Source organism: Agelaius phoeniceus, chromosome 2 (assembly GCF_051311805.1).
Source record: "Agelaius phoeniceus isolate bAgePho1 chromosome 2, bAgePho1.hap1, whole genome shotgun sequence".
Lineage (NCBI taxonomy): Eukaryota > Metazoa > Chordata > Aves > Passeriformes > Icteridae > Agelaius > Agelaius phoeniceus.
The window spans coordinates 101,650,744-101,666,684 of NC_135266.1; the positions used below are offsets into that span (position 1 = coordinate 101,650,744).

General features: G+C 35.7%; 1 protein-coding gene across 4 annotated transcripts in view; it reads right to left on the bottom strand.

The window, feature by feature from the left end:
- Positions 1-15: 15 nt before the first annotated feature.
- Positions 16-15,941, bottom strand: part of TBC1D23 (TBC1 domain family member 23) — a 32,011-nt gene continuing 16,085 nt past the window's right edge. For 2 of the 4 annotated variants that reach the window (XM_054628390.2, XM_054628386.2), the window contains exons 10-19: positions 15,668-15,760; positions 12,975-13,145; positions 12,716-12,758; positions 11,831-11,937; positions 11,034-11,176; positions 9,566-9,610; positions 6,519-6,607; positions 3,634-3,769; positions 2,939-3,133; positions 16-1,788 (exon numbers count right to left, since the gene is read on the bottom strand). In XM_054628390.2, the coding sequence (XP_054484365.1) occupies positions 1,707-1,788; positions 2,939-3,133; positions 3,634-3,769; positions 6,519-6,607; positions 9,566-9,610; positions 11,034-11,176; positions 11,831-11,937; positions 12,716-12,758; positions 12,975-13,145; positions 15,668-15,760 (1,104 nt within the window). In that variant the 3' untranslated portion in view covers positions 16-1,706. The remainder of the gene's footprint in view (positions 1,789-2,938; positions 3,134-3,633; positions 3,770-6,518; positions 6,608-9,565; positions 9,611-11,033; positions 11,177-11,830; positions 11,938-12,715; positions 12,759-12,974; positions 13,146-15,667; positions 15,761-15,941) is intronic. The other 2 variants (XM_054628389.2, XM_077174438.1) reach the window with 1 other exon arrangement.

A 15,941-nucleotide genomic window follows, 5' to 3' on the forward strand; every position in this document is an offset into this window, starting at 1 on the left:
TTTTGACAGAACAAGTTATGTTCAAATTGTACTGGTTTATTTACAACTGTAGTTTATAAACAGTAGCACAAACATCTTTACATGAAAAAAATCTCATTGCTGAAGTAGGCACAGAGTCAGAGATTCTTGAGGATATTTTCAGGAGGGACTAGGAAGAGGAAAATGTAATACAACAGCTGCTGGGCAAAACTATAAATACATGAGCATTGGCCCAGGTGCAATTTCATGCAAATATTTTCAACAGTTCAAGTTCTATTGGTGTTTACTCAGATACTAAGAAGGAAAAAAAAAGTAATTAGTTCCAGAATTAAGGTGCCCTAGCTTGATTCCTAGTAAAATAACTTAGAATAACTGTTTTTTATAAAGGTCAGTTTAACTTGTTTTACCTTCTGATGAAGTACCAAATCATAGGTTTTGATTCAGGTACTCAGAATATTTCATGCAGCAAAGCTAATCCCCATTATCTTTATTTCACAGTTTTCGGTGATTTCCCATCAGTCTACAAAGATGCTCTGCCTTGTCCATAAGAACATTCCTGTACTGAGCTTTGAACAAGAGAACCATTCTTGAACAAATGGAAAGCTTATGATGAACAGTCATAGAGTTGCCATCTCCCAAATCTTTACTAATTTAGAAATTGTTACTCAAAATAATATAAACAAATGCTTGAATCAATGAAGGTAACTGGTTAAGAACACATTTATCACAGGTAGGCAGCACTGGAATTTCTCCCCTGGTTTTCTGTGCATTCATCTTCTTGCTGAACACACCTTTGGTCAGTGTGTACTCACTTTTGTGCTGAATCTGAAGGGTTTTAAACATCTAAAGTTCTTAGATATTTTGCTTCTGAGGAGCAAGGCAACTTGTTTTCAACTGTCATATTCTGTCATGAAACATGCATTTCAATGCACACACTCGTCTTTACAAGGGAAACAGCCTCAACCTATGAAATGTAAAATTTTGCATAATTAAAAAAATCACAACCCTGTAGTAAAAGCTACAGTTAATTTCAGTATTTAAAAATAATCTTTACCACCAATTCCAGTTATTTAGCCTAGTAGCTGGTAAGACTTTAAAAACCCCTTAATTTTACAAATTTCTTGTATTTTTTCCATGTAACTGCAGCCCAAACTTAACCATTTTTAATGTGAAAACAGTGTTTTTAAGATTTACACCTGCCCTGTTCAAAAACCTAAATTTTTAATTAGTCTTTGATACTACCTGGTAGGCAAAATCCAATTTCTAGACTGTAGGCAATGGAGACATTTTATTTACAAGGGATAATAATTTAAAAACCATTACTTTCAATCGCTCCTCTGTATCTTACAGTCTTTCATTCTTTTAACATACTTAACATGAACCCAACTGCATCTGCTCTTGCAAAGATGCAGATCACTCCCATTAAGGCTGCATTAGAAAGAAACAAACTGACCTTTATAATAAACACTTCTCCAAAACAAAACAAAAAAAAAAATTAAAAACAAAACAAAACAAAAAAACCCCAAAAACAAACAAACAAACAAAAATCCTGTTCAGAAATGGATAATAATTTACCCTATCTTAAGCCTGCTACTCAGGCACTCCCACCAGCAAACAGAAAAATTCTCTTAAGTTAGTATTCAGTTGGGAAACAGTCAGCTTGTGTCCACATACAGTATCTTGGTTGCTTCTTCTTTATAAACTGGTCTCTACAAAGTCTTTAGTTATTAACTCTCCAAGGCATCCAATACTTTCATGATCTGTTGTTTTATGGCTTTGGTAGCATCACCTGCATTTGGAATCAAATACCTTAAAAAAATTAGAAAAAGCCATCATTAATTCACTATAAAATTTTTGAGTATAAATTCCAGAATTCTTTTCATTCTTCCTCTGTTTAGGAGGGAGGGAAGAAGGGAATATATTAAAATGAAAAAAACCCTAAGAAAATAACATTTAATTCCTGATTATACTATGAAACTTTCTCTTTGTGTACTTAGAATTGTTGAGGAGTACTTTACAGGCCATCTTGGAAAGAAAATTGACAATAGGATAGGTCAGGCCATTCCAGAGTTCTACAGACAGCACTGTCTGACTGAAGCATAGAGGTCCTTGCTTGGATTTTGTTTTGCGGTATTTTGTTTTTTGTTCTTTCAATTCCTGTAGCTCTAGATCAATCTGCTTCCGTCTGCAAGGTGGTGATTAAGTAATTCAACAAGCAGTAGAGTTCTCTGCAAAATTTTAATTTATCTTTACAAACCTAAGGAGCCAACAGGCACAGAACATCCCTAGTTAAGTAGGAAACTCATCTCCCCTCTCTTGTGAAAAAAGAGCATCCCCTGCACACAATTCTCCAAGGAAGATGAGAAAACATCCAGCAGGTATCAGCAACCTTCTTAAAATACTGCCAAGAACAGCAGGCTACACCAGTGAAAAAAGCCTGATACACCCCTCCATCTGACCCCTTCCCCCTTTTAAGCATGCAAATACTGAGCATGGCAACATGTCACTTCCAGGAATCAGGTTTCAGGGAATCAGAGTTTTGAATTTAGGCTTCTGGACTCCTTGCACAATGCACAGAGAATATGAGTCAGATGTCAAAAAAAAAAATTACTCCACCATACTGTTAAATCCCACTCTTCACAAATCCATACTTTTGCTGCAGAGAACTGTCCACTTCATTTTTATTTAAGACCTATTACAAAAAGAAAACACTTGCACACATCCCATCCCCAACAACTGTAGGTGCAGTTCCTCCCTTCTGGGTCTTCTGGGTAAAACGATAAACACCCATCATTTTACTGGCAAATCTTTTTCCCTAGTTCACATCTGATTTATGTATTCCTGAATAAAAACTATTATTTTGAACTCAATTCCAGGAATTACAGCAAACCCCTGATTCCCAGTGTACAGCACCCTGGATATCATTACCATTTACACCTCTGCTACTGAGATGGCTTACCTTTCAACTGCCAGAATTTCTATGCCTGAAGTATTGCTATTTCCATACTTAAAGGTGATCAGTTCTGGGTGTTTCTTCTTGGATGTGATTTTGACTACAGAGTTGAGTGCCTGTCGAGACTGTATGTAAGCCAGTCCCTTTCGTGATGGAATCTCCCTCAAACAGTACATATGAGTTGCTGTTACTAGGAGATGACTTGAAGGAAAAGAAAAATACAAATTAGTTTTGTTAATGAATTAAATATCAGCTATTTAGAAATTTAAATTCTATGACTAAACTACATGGAGAGAGCTAGATAATACAGCTACCAAATCTAAGAATCTATTAATACTTTCGTAATATCCAATGAAGAAAGCTCTACAAAGGACTTGAGAATTTCCTTGAGTGCTGTAGCACAGCCATTTCTGAAAACAAACATGGCATTGCCCCCAGCATTATTGGTGCACAGCCCCTCTCTCCCCCTTCAATTTTCCTTACTACCTTGTTCTTCAAAGCAAAACTTTACACCAGGTTTTATACATAATTACCATTCTACAGCACTGCAAATACAAGAATGCAAATACAGTAACACTTTGTTCTAGTTTGTTTCACACTTTCATTTCTTATTCTAATATAAAGGCTAAGTTAAGTGACCAGCACTTGTTTTTTAGAATGTATATCAAGATGGATGTTTTAACTGAACTTAATTTCAGTACCTGGGAAACATATGTCCATTTTCTTTTACTTCATTACATGGAAAGTTGTACTTCACATCAGGTTTATTTATCCACGTTTGGATGTTGACGACCTCTTTTCGATCATCATCAGACATTGAGGAGCTGTCAATTTCATCTGGTTTGAATGGAGGGGGTAAAATCATTAAAAAAAATAAAATTCACACCCATCAGCCAACTTTTCAATTTGCTTAAACCCACTGTAGCTAGACTGGTTCAAAGCAAGTGTAACCAACCATATAGAATTATTGAGAGGGAAGAAAGAAAAAGGCATATCTGATATTTCTCTCTTAATTTTCTCTCAACAAACAAGCATTTTTAGGTCAGGGGGTATCTTAGGCTGGTCTGATTTGTCCATGCAGTAAAGTTTCATGGATTTCTTTCACAATGAAAGTCACTTGTCCAGACTTTCCTTGAAGCCATATAAACTCTTTGCATTTAAACCACCAATATCTTTTGGCAAGGAGTACCAAAAGCAAGCCAACTACAGTCCAGGAGAGTCTCTTCTTGTGGCTTCTAGTTTCTTTTACAAGAAGAAATGAACAGCTGTTGATCCCTTTCAAGGATAGGCATTATTTTTGTCGATCACTTTTCCTCCCTTAAAATGCCTCTCTTACATAACAAAACTTCTAACATTCAGCTGGGCCTTTTGTGAAACTAATATCACATCTTTCCTCACCTTATTTATGCCTCTCTGAACCTTGTCTTGTTCAAACATTGTTTCTGACATCAAGGGCAGAAGACACACAATATTTAATGTGTGGGTGAATCACAGATTTCTGAGCATTTGATTTGCTTTTCTGACTGTTAATGACTGCTTACTTACTATAAACCCACTGCTGCAGGACACAGCCAAGTCATTCTAGCACCACTGGATCTGAAACTAGAAGCGGTTGGGGGTTTTTTAATGTCTTTCTTGCATTAAATTCATACTGAATTTCATGTGCCACTTTATTACCCAGTCATGCCAATTAGCAAAAGACTCAGTCTGTCCTTACTATCTCAGATAACCTTGGATCATTAGCAAAAATTGTTGTCTTTGCTTCACATCCTTTTTTAAGGACATTTAAGAACATATTCCAACCCAAAATTTTCAGCACAGACCTCTGTGAAACACCCAAAACTCCTGTACGTGTTATTACTTAGTTGCAAAATACTGCTTTTATGTCTAAAGATGGTGATTATGTTAACATAGTAATTTTGGTGCTACATTAGAAGAAATTAAGCGACCTAGTTATCTAACACAATCAGCTATATTAACTCCATACAAATTACTCCCAGAAATAACTCAGGACAGCTCTTCAAAGAGCCTTTTTCAAAGCCAGTTTCCTAGACTTCGTAAACTATTTACTTCAATGCAATTCAGAATCTGAAACACACTTTGGGAAACATTTTCATTGAAAAATACATTATGGACCTGAAGCAAATGGATCAATAATCCACCCTCAGGTCACAGAATCACAGAATGGCTGAGGACAGAAGGGACCTCTGGAGGTCACCTGGTCCAACCCTCCTGCTCAAGCAGATCCACCTAGAGCAGGCTGCAATAACTTACTACAGAAAAAACCCAAACACTAGAACTTCACAAACCAATTATTCAGAAACAGGTTTACTTTTTGCATTCTTCTGTATCAAGATCATATATATTTCACTTCATATGTGTGGGCTTTGCTTACTCCAATTGCTCTGATTTTGCTTACTTACAAAGTGTAATAGTGCTTTTAAAAGCAAATATTAAATAAATAGAACTTAGTAAAAAAATATTACTGAAAACATGTTCTAGACAATCTGTCTTGGAGAAGCTGGTTTTCTGAAACTACACAGACCTTGCAAAACACTATTATGGACGCTCAAAGAACTGTGCCAACTTCATTACATGGCATGTGGAGAAATATCTTGTTAGTATTAAAGCTTCTGCTTGATAATTTCACTTTGCCCCTTCACAATTTTTATTGCAGATGATGATCAACTGTTTGTCATTGTTGTTATTTAAACCTGTGACTCTCATTAATCTTCCTGAACTGCTTCTTTTGCGTATCAAAGATTCTCAGACTAGTTACTTGTTTCTCCAACACAAGCCAAACATGCCTTTTGGCCACAGAAGAGTTATTAGTGAGATGATGATTGGGAGTGGACTAAAACTACCAGAGCAAAACCAGGGCAACAGTAGGTTGGAACCATTCTAACGCTAGAACTGCTCTCAAAAAAACCTCCAAACAAACCTTTATGAAATGTGGTGTTCCAATTTTGGTAGTTTTTCAATGAGATGAAAAATTTAAATAAAAATTGCATGGTTTTTTTCCTACAGCAATCTGCATGCATATCAAGACAAATCAATTATTAATAGATTCAGCGCTAAAAAGCCAAGTCTGAAACACTGGAGAGGTGTGCACACATTAGCCATTTAAAATCTAGCTCCAACTATATTGCAGAAATTCAGATCATTACACTAATTGACAATACTAGACATTTAAACTGAGATACATCAGCCAAACCAGGTCTTTTATATTTTGCTTACTGTTGTGAGTAATAAAGGCACAATTGCCAGCTTACACGTACAAGATCAGTATTGTAAAAGACCTTTACTTCAGAAATAACAAGTAAAGACAAAAGATCCCCTAAATCTGCTTATTTTAATTTCTTCCTCTTGGCTGTTTGGTGCTTACCACGAATTACTTTTTATTTAATCTGCTCCTATGTATTTGAAGAGGGTCAGCCCTAGGCACTACCATAACATACATGAACAACAGTAATAGACAAGTATCATATTGCAGGACAAAGATGTAAGATACACTGTTTGGTTTAGTCCAATTTAATAATTTTGCCTAAATTAGCTAATCTAGGTAAAGAAAAATTTTCTACTGTACCAGTATCATATTCTTCTTCATCTCCAATGCTGAATACTGGCTTCACACCACGGTAGGGTTTTCCTACTCTGTCACTGCTGCTGACATGTCTGTTGGCAATGAAAAGGGCAGGAGAAGGCATGAGACAGGAGAAGAAAAGTAACTTTCAAACTGATGGTCTGAGTTCCACAGTAACATATTGGCAAAATGCAAACACAGCTGTGCAACAGAGAAGGACAAGAGACTCTCATGAAGCTGCCTGCAAGGAAGAAGTGAGTGACCCACCAAGCAACTTGGTTAGTTAAAGCACATAGTTCAGTCACTTTGGTAGGCTGACTGTTGTGACAAAGAAAGTGGAAAGAAATGCTGTTCTGTTTAAAAAAAACCCCATCTTCTGCTCACCTTCTCAAATGGCAACACACATTAGAGACCTGAAAACTGACAACATGCTACATTTCTAGCATGAAACAAAAACGTATCTGGACAGTCAGAGCAACTTCACAAGGATGCCAGATAAAGCAAAAAACAAAGACTATTAAGTAACATATTTGGAAATTTATTTTTCTGGTTAATTCCTCAAAAGATAAAAAAATGCCTTAAGAACTACACTGTGGGGTTACTACAAACCATGTGTGGTAATCTAAACCCTGACTTCCTATTCATTACTTCCAGCTAGAGTCAAATCTTGAAATATTTGCTCAGACAATTCCTACTGCTACAATCCCAGCACCAGTGTGATATTCATGTGTTGTCAAAAATCACATTTAAATTGTTTCTACAGATCATATCAAATGACACAAACACACAACTGAGTCACAATACAGGCAATTTCTGAAAAAACCAAACAGTTCATAATTTTAGCCTTCAGAACTGGCAACACTTAGCAGTTTTAAAAAACTCAAAACAAAACCAGAAAACCTGCCTGTCCCTTTCCTCCAGTTCAATAAACTCCTTTCCCACACTGTGTGTTTATGTTTCCTAGCAACTCTAAGCCTTGGTTCCTGTTTAAAGTACATTCACAAACTCCAGTTTAAATGCTTCTGTAGAACCAAGTAGCATTTGGTTCTACAGTTCCAGGACAGGGACCAGGTTTAGTAACATGTAAATTAATGCTATTACTTAGGGATATCTGAAAATAGAATTGAAAGTTAGAAAAGAAAAAAAAAAACATTTTCTATGGGTAAAATTTACTAATATAAACAAAATAAGGAAAAGTTTAAAAACCAAACAAACAGAAAGGTGGTCTACAATGGCACAAAAATAAACATACAATAACATGCTCATTAGTGTTTAAGACAATAAGCATCAATGACACTGACAATTCAAGAGGGCAGTGCTTCCATATGGAGGCCTTTGTAAATATGCTTTAGTAATACATAATCAATTGAGTAAGAAGCAGCACATTTAAATAATGTCAAATTGAATTATGCAGAGGATCTAAAAGCAGATCTCACTGGTGTTTATCAAATGAAGTTAGTCAGGACAAGAGAGTAAACAAGAGAGTAAAAAGCTACTTTATAAAAGCCTAGTAACATCTTAAACTAGAAATTGATTCCCTTTAACCTGTTTACATGGAAGACCATCATTACATGGTTACAAATTGAATGCAATGTCCTTTGGTGGCAAACCTGCCAAATGAAGCATCCTGGTGATAAACACAAAGTAGATCTAATTGAATTGATACAGAAAAAAATGCCATTCTAGGTTTTAGAACTATAAACTATTGTAGGTTTTTTTTAGAACTGTAATTTTAAGAAAATACTCTAAAGATATAAAGTGTGAGCCAATTTATTCTTGCATCTACTTAATGAAAGAAGATGTGCAATAGGAGTGAAAGGAATAAACAAAATCACCAAACTAAAATCTCAATATATCAAAACTTCTTGGTTACGAATACAGATTCATGCATCTCTGAGTTATCAAAGAATCACCATATTTACTTTGGTATTTTAACACTTCCTTACCATATTCTAGAAACAGATCAACAAAATGTAGGGTACAATTCCCATGATCTTAAGTATTTCTAAATTAACAAAACATGCTATATGCTATTGGGCCATTCCCATTGCTCTACAGAGCATTACTACTGATTTTTCTCACATGAACAACACCTTTCTGTGATGCATTCGGATGTGCACTCTGTGCGTTCTGTGATGCACTCCCAGCTCAAATTATGTACAAACTACTTGAAAGAAAAATTAGTCAAAAAACCTAGAAAACCCACTTTTAAAATTTTCAGTAATTCATCCAGCACTAACCTTCATGCATTTCAGTGTAAGTGGGTCAACAGCTACCGAACTCCTAAAGTATAACCAAAGTTTGATAGTGATTATGCATGAGCTGCTCTTCAATTATCACAAGTAATTTTATAAAAACCCAAGTCACAATTTTTATTTCTGAAATAATTATAAGACACTCTATGCGAGCCAAATGTGAAGGGCCTCCACATTTGCATGAAATGTAGTAGTTATGTGAACAAGATGAGGTAAAATTGCAAAGCATATTTACTTATCAGGTTTTTTTTTCCCAGTAATGAGCATGTCTGCTTCTTTCAGCATGTTCCATCACCAATTGATAAGATGCATAAAAATTTGAGACTTCCAGACAGAATTTCTGTATGGGTTCCCTGTCATATCTACCTACATTCTAATTATATTTTATGAAAAGTTTACTTTTCATAATTATAGTCTCTCTTGTTAAAACCTTAAGCCATAATTTGTTCAGTAATTGTTCCTGGTGTCTTCTACTAGTACAGTTTACTAATAAAATGTATATAGGAAATGACAGGTTAAAAAAAAACACCATAAAAAGCAATAGTAAGGGAGAGAACAGAAATAACAAAGCAGAAACTAAGAGAAGAAAGCACTGCCAATACATTCTTTTTTCTTCCTTTAGTCTCTTGACCAGTGCTTATAAAAAGCAACAGTTTTAATATATTTCAAGAAATTAAATTCATATCAAAATATGCAAGCAATCTTGTCAGTGTAACCAATGCTTACAAACATTGTGATGCCATGCTAAATACAAGAAAGGTGGTTTTAGTTAGACTGCTTAATTATCAAGCTTACCGCTCCAGGCTTGCTCTGTCTGGCCAGGAAATATTGAAAGGTATTCTACAGTACATTGGGGCAGAGGACAGAACAAAAGAATTAAAAAAAATGTAAAGGAAAAACCTAGATAAATAGCTGAAATCGTCTATATTGGCAATGTATCTTCTTCAAGGAGGATGCTTTTAAATAAAAACAAGGCTTCATGAAAGCTGGACACGAGGTAAAGAAATATTTGCAAAAAAATCTACTAAAAGATGCATTTCATATGCTACCTATGGTGTACACATAAGCATTACTTGATTTCACAGAATGGCCTGGGTTGGAAGGGACTCTAAAGACCAACTTGTTCCACTCCCTGCCCTGCACAGGGATACCTTACACCAGACCACACTGCTTAAAGCTCCATCCACCCTGACCTTGAGCACTGCCAGGGATGGGGCAGCCACAGCTTCCCTGGGCAACCTGGGCCTCACCACCCTGTAGAGAATTTCTTCCTAATATCTAATCTAAATCTACCCTCTTTCAGTTTAAATCTTCACAGTCATTCAGTTTAATTCATCACAAAGCAAAAGCTACCAAACATCATTTAAGAATTTTTTGCCTCTAATGGTGAAATAGAAGTAATAATAGTATTTTAGAAAAACATTTTCCAACACAGAAAGAAGGAATGATCTGAGGTACTATTAAAAATTACTCATCATTTGGCATGTATTTTAAATCCTGCTATCAAAGAAATGCTAGGTTTCTGAGATTCCTGAATACCAGTGTCTTAGTATTCAACACACACCTCAAAGGCTGGAATTTAAAGAACTGCAACAAGCATTTCATTTAAAGCTCTGACAGATGAATGCTGTTATTCTTGTACTTAGTTAAGATAATTATTTGGAATGATCACTTCCAAATTTGAAAGTGTTCTTCAGTCTACTTGCACATTCTCAGTCCTTGCTGTACCTGAAGACACAAAAACCAAACAAGCATTGATTCTGAGTTTGAAAAGCAGCTTTACATAAGGACTTGGAAAAAATCGAGATCTCTAAAAGAGGTAAACTCATATTGCCAAGATGCAGAAATGAAAAATACCAAAACAGAACAAAACCAACCAACCAAAAGAACCTATCCAGAATCCCACTATCACTCATCTATTTCATCAGAGTCAGGATGGGGAGGAATGGAAATAAAAGTGAAATAATTTTTCACTTTCAGGCTAAACCCAAAATTGACACACTAAAAGAAGTGAAATTAAGTGACAAATTCTAGATAAACATTGAAGGCAAAAGGGACCCACACTGGCCTTCCAATACTAAGGGGCACAGTAGGCTCCTTGGGTCATGATAAAATTGTGAGGAGGGTAGGGGTAGAAAATTAAAAAACTGAATATGGGAAACAACTTTTTCCTAATTAGCCCAGTTTTCTCACTTACAAACAGCCACATGAAATAGGAAGTCACTTCTCCCAGCTAATGCACAGTGAGATATAAATGACGCACCTGTCCACTGGAGTAGATGTATTTTCAATGAAACTGATAACTTTCTCTTTCACATTCACAGATTTAGTCTTCAAAGCAACTGTCATTTTATTCACTAGGGATTTCACTCCTTTTCCATCACCTGAACCGTTAGGAGAATCACCCTGTAAAAGTAACTCCTTTCAGGATTAATCATATAAAAGTATGTTATTTCATCTCATCTTATTAAAAAGGAAACAGACTACAAAAGAGAAATTTACTTTTTGGTACTCAGTAGAACCTCAATTACACAACTGAGTATTTCTTTAATATTCTATCAAATAACAGCAATGATATTGAGGAAAATATCATCCCATAAAGCAAGCATGACAAACTGAACACTCTGCTATGGACATCTAGACAAAAGAATCCTATTAGTGATACATTGCATCTTAATTAAAAGCTAAATTCTACACATAATACATCAGCTGTAGAAAAGATACAATTTTGAGCTTTGCAATGAAATTGTATGCCACTTTATAGTAACTTGTTCCCAGAGTGAGTAAGAGCTAGGGAAAGAGTTGTCTATTACATATATTCTGCTGGAGAATGACTACAGCAAGTTCTTACCTACAAACTCTTCCCCCCTCAAGAGGATAAAAATGTTTAGGTCACCTATCACTAGACAGTGATGATAGTTTGAAATTAAACACACAAGTGAAAACAGTCATGACTTGCAATGATGCACTTTATGGAATAGAATGAGGAATGTGAAGAAAAAACACATGTCACCTAGGGCTCCCATTGCACTGGAACACTTATACTAAAATTTCACTTACATCAACAGAGCTTATGCTATTTCTTGAGCCTGAAGTACTAGCAATCCAGTGGCCATATCCATTTTCTGGTCCTTCCACATTGATATCTGCTAAGTGCTGTTGAAGGGCTGTTAAAAGGACATTAAAAACATTCAGAATTACACTGGACTTAGTCTGTTGATGAAAATATTGTATATACCCTAATCAGTAGGGTATAGTCTAATCAGTAACAGTTTTTTCCCCACAATTCAATTAAATCCATAAATTCAGCAGTCACTATAATAATCCTTGGCTTTTCTTTCAGTAGTATAAAGGCATTAAGAAAATCTAATTATCTAATGCCTACTTATCTACCTAATATACTATTTTAGTAAACATTTAGAGTACAGCAGCAATTAAAAATAAATCACTGCTTTGATCTTGAAGACAGCTCTTACAACACCACACATATTGATTAATAATGTCTCTATTGTATTGTTATTAATGTCATATTGTAGCACTGATCTCACCACTGTTGTAGAGCCTGATTAATTCCAGCAACATCAACTTATCAATTATGAACTCCTGATTTAAGAAATCATAACAGCAGTTAATAGTAATTATGAAGCTGCATCTTCTTTATATGAATCTGCAATCAACAGTGGCTAAAGCGTCAAGAATGACAAGCTGGAAGAAGGAATTTCTCCAATTTCTGCATTAATTTTTCACCACTCAGAAATTTGGGAAAGTCCTAAGAGTTAACCACAAATGTGTAAGTGCACTGTGTTTACTTGCACAAAACAAAAATCTGACAAATGAGACCTAGTTGCTATTCATTTAGATGGTTTTTAGCAGAAGTCTCAGAAATATCAACAGTGTTAAGGTATCAGGATTTTTCAAGTCAAATTTCCTTATTAATAAGCTTACCCATAAAGCCTCCTTTGGCAATGCTTACATACTCCTTATTTTTCTGCAACGGAAAACACAATTCTGATCAGAGCAAAAGCCTGTGGAATGAGTTTGGCAAATATGGTAATGAAACAGGAGTTAGTTTGTTTACTTAAAACTGTAAACTCAAGGAATGTAAAAACCAGCTCAGATTTTAAGGAGAAAATGTTTTGCCATTTACCATCCGTGACACATGCAGACACCCTTTACTCCAGCTGTTAAATCAATTTAATAGTACCTGTAAGAAATGTGCTAACACCATGTTCATGTACATGTCTTCTTCTTCCCTGCCACTTCCCATGAAGCAGAGATGTTCCCCACCAGCTATGGAGCCAGACTCAATAGATTGTTTTTGTGCTTCTAACAGGGATTTCACAGACTGTGCAAATTCTGATGGGTTTTGAAGCATCTGTGGAATGAACAAACAATAAATGCTGTTTGACACCAAGATATTTTAAGATGAGTTCTGAAAGGGGACAAACTTTGAGAATGGTTACAATTCCTTGAGCACAAGCAAGACAACCTCAGCACTGGGCAAGTCACACACACAGAACCTGACTGAGACCTCACATTACATAAAGAACACTGTGAATGATCCTTTATTTCCTCACCCCAGGAAAGAAACATAGATTACATTTGTTAGTTTATTTCTGAAGGCATCAAGTAATAGTGGAGCAAGTCTTTGCAACTTCCATGATGCATTGATTTGGTAATGCAGCAGTGGGACTGGTTTCCATATTTACACATGCTTGGGCACAACACATCCAAACTTTGGAGATTTGAAACCCATTAAACTACCTACAATTTCTAGATGCTAGTAAAGTCTTCCTCTTGTTGCCTCCCCACTAAGCTTTTTCTCGTTTACTTATCAAGATTTGGGAAAAGAAATTACAATTGAGAATACAAGGAGGTATTTGTGATTCTTTGTACTCTCAAAAAGCTAAGGCTGGGATACAAGAAGGGCTACTATGCATGCAAAAACGTGAGCTCCACATGAAAGAGATGGAGAAACAAGGACTTTCTCAACACAGCTAGAATTTTAACCTGTGTTTGTGGGGAAGGTACTTCTTTAAACTCATAAGAGAATTCTGATCTGTAACTGGACTGAGGGGGGCAGGCAGGGGCCAGAAGGGATTCTCATCATTTTGTCTGTACAGTGGATCAAATTATGAAGGACAAAGTCAAAAGTACACAACCTAGCCATCAGCAAGTAAGGCTGAATTTTAACTGGGGTTTTCCTAGAGATAAAGGCTGCTGCTTTATTACACAAGTCCTAAATCTCACTACTTCCTCTAACTATAAATGAGGTGGATTCCAAAGTGCTTTCTCTCCCCATTGTCTCTCCTTACAATAATTTTTGCATACTTTGCACATACAGGAATATAAAATGCACTGAAAATTCCATTAATGACTTTTCATCACAAAGGTTTTTCCCTATAATATTTTCATAGCATTGACTTTTATAATAAAGGATGAACCTGGTGACATTCATCCACCATGGTTTATGAAAGACCATTCATTCCAATATACAATTTAAATACATATGAACTGATCACATCTAATTTAAGACTTGTTTTCATGGACTCCTTTTTCATATACTATCAGCTATTTGTACCACTTAAAAATTTTAAATGCTTATTTCTACTGCACTGAATATGACATTCAATTAAGACTAGCAGAACACCCACATAGGACAGAGAAAGTTTTTTTCTAAATTATTTTTGATCCAGGTTAAAAGCCACACTATCAAAGAACCATTTAGGTTGGAAAAGACCTTTGTCATTGACTCCAACCTCACATTGCCAACTCTCCACTGTTAAGCCACATCCCCAAGTGCCATGTCTGCAAGTAATAAATACCTCCAGGGATGGTGACTCAACCCTTTCCCTGGGCAGCCCATTCCAATCCTTGACAACCCTTTTGGGGAAGAAATTTTTCCTAATATCCAACCTAAACTTCCCCTGGAGCAACATGAAGCCACTTCCTCTTGTCCTACAGCTCATTACTTGGGAGAAGAAACTGACACCTATCTTACTACAATCTTCTTCAGATCCTTGCTACAACCTCCTTCAGTCTGCCCTTTTATCTCCTAAGCAATTATATTTAATATTATATTTACACATGTGCATATAATACTGAATAATGCATCATTTTAATTAGAGAGCTAAAGATATTAGATGCAGGATTGAACTTAACTAAGGTATAGATTCTTTTATGACGTAATTTCAAATAAATCACTCCATGCAGCTTCCACAGACTGCTTAAAGTAAAATAGCTGAGGGCTAATCGAGAAGTGATGAATACTCTGCTGAAATGGAAGTGATTTTGGGGGGAAAAAAGGACAGAGAAAAATATGACTGAACGTTCAATTAGGAATTCATAATCAAATAAAGTACAAAATCTTCACTGAAGTTACTAATTCATAGCATATCTCAGTGCCAAAATCAATGCACTTTCTCTTTCATATTGTACAGCAAAAATTTTAAAGAAGCAACCAAATCCTTTTCAAGATATATGCCCTGTAAAAGCAGACTGTAATAAGACTGGCTGTGGCAAAAAAAAGAGACAAAGAAAAAAAGTGTTCTTTTAAAAAATTAATTACACTTTTCACTGGAAATTAGGATGCTAAAAAGAGATTTCTCCTCCATGTATAGTCTTTAGTCTATATGGGTTTCCATTCCTAACCAAAGAACAGGAAGTCTGGAATCCCAAATTCTTATGTCATTAAGGACTAAACTCAGTAAAATGATGGTTCTACCATCTCCTTTAGAGAAGCTAATTTTTAAAGTCTTATCATCATAAAGCTAGACCCTGCAGTACACAGACTGAAGTCTAAATTAAGAATACTTCATTTTTCAAGGCAGGCATTTCTCTCCCCTTCTATCTCAGTCAGAACTCAAATATCAGTAAAGAAACAAAAAGCATACAAACCAAATCCGAGTCTAAATGAAATGCTGTTGATAAATGCCCAGCATTGTATTGCTCTGCAGGACGACAATCCACTACAAAGAATCTCACTCCTTCCTGAAAGAGAAATTTTTCAACTTCAAAATTGCATAATTATTGGCAGAATTAAATTACATTCTAATACTAACTCAAATACTACAGGAACTGCTCAGAGGGGCTAAGAGCTATTAAAAAAAAAATCTTACTTCATTGGATTAACCTGAACTTTGTCTACAGCTACCAGACCACCAGCAGTATT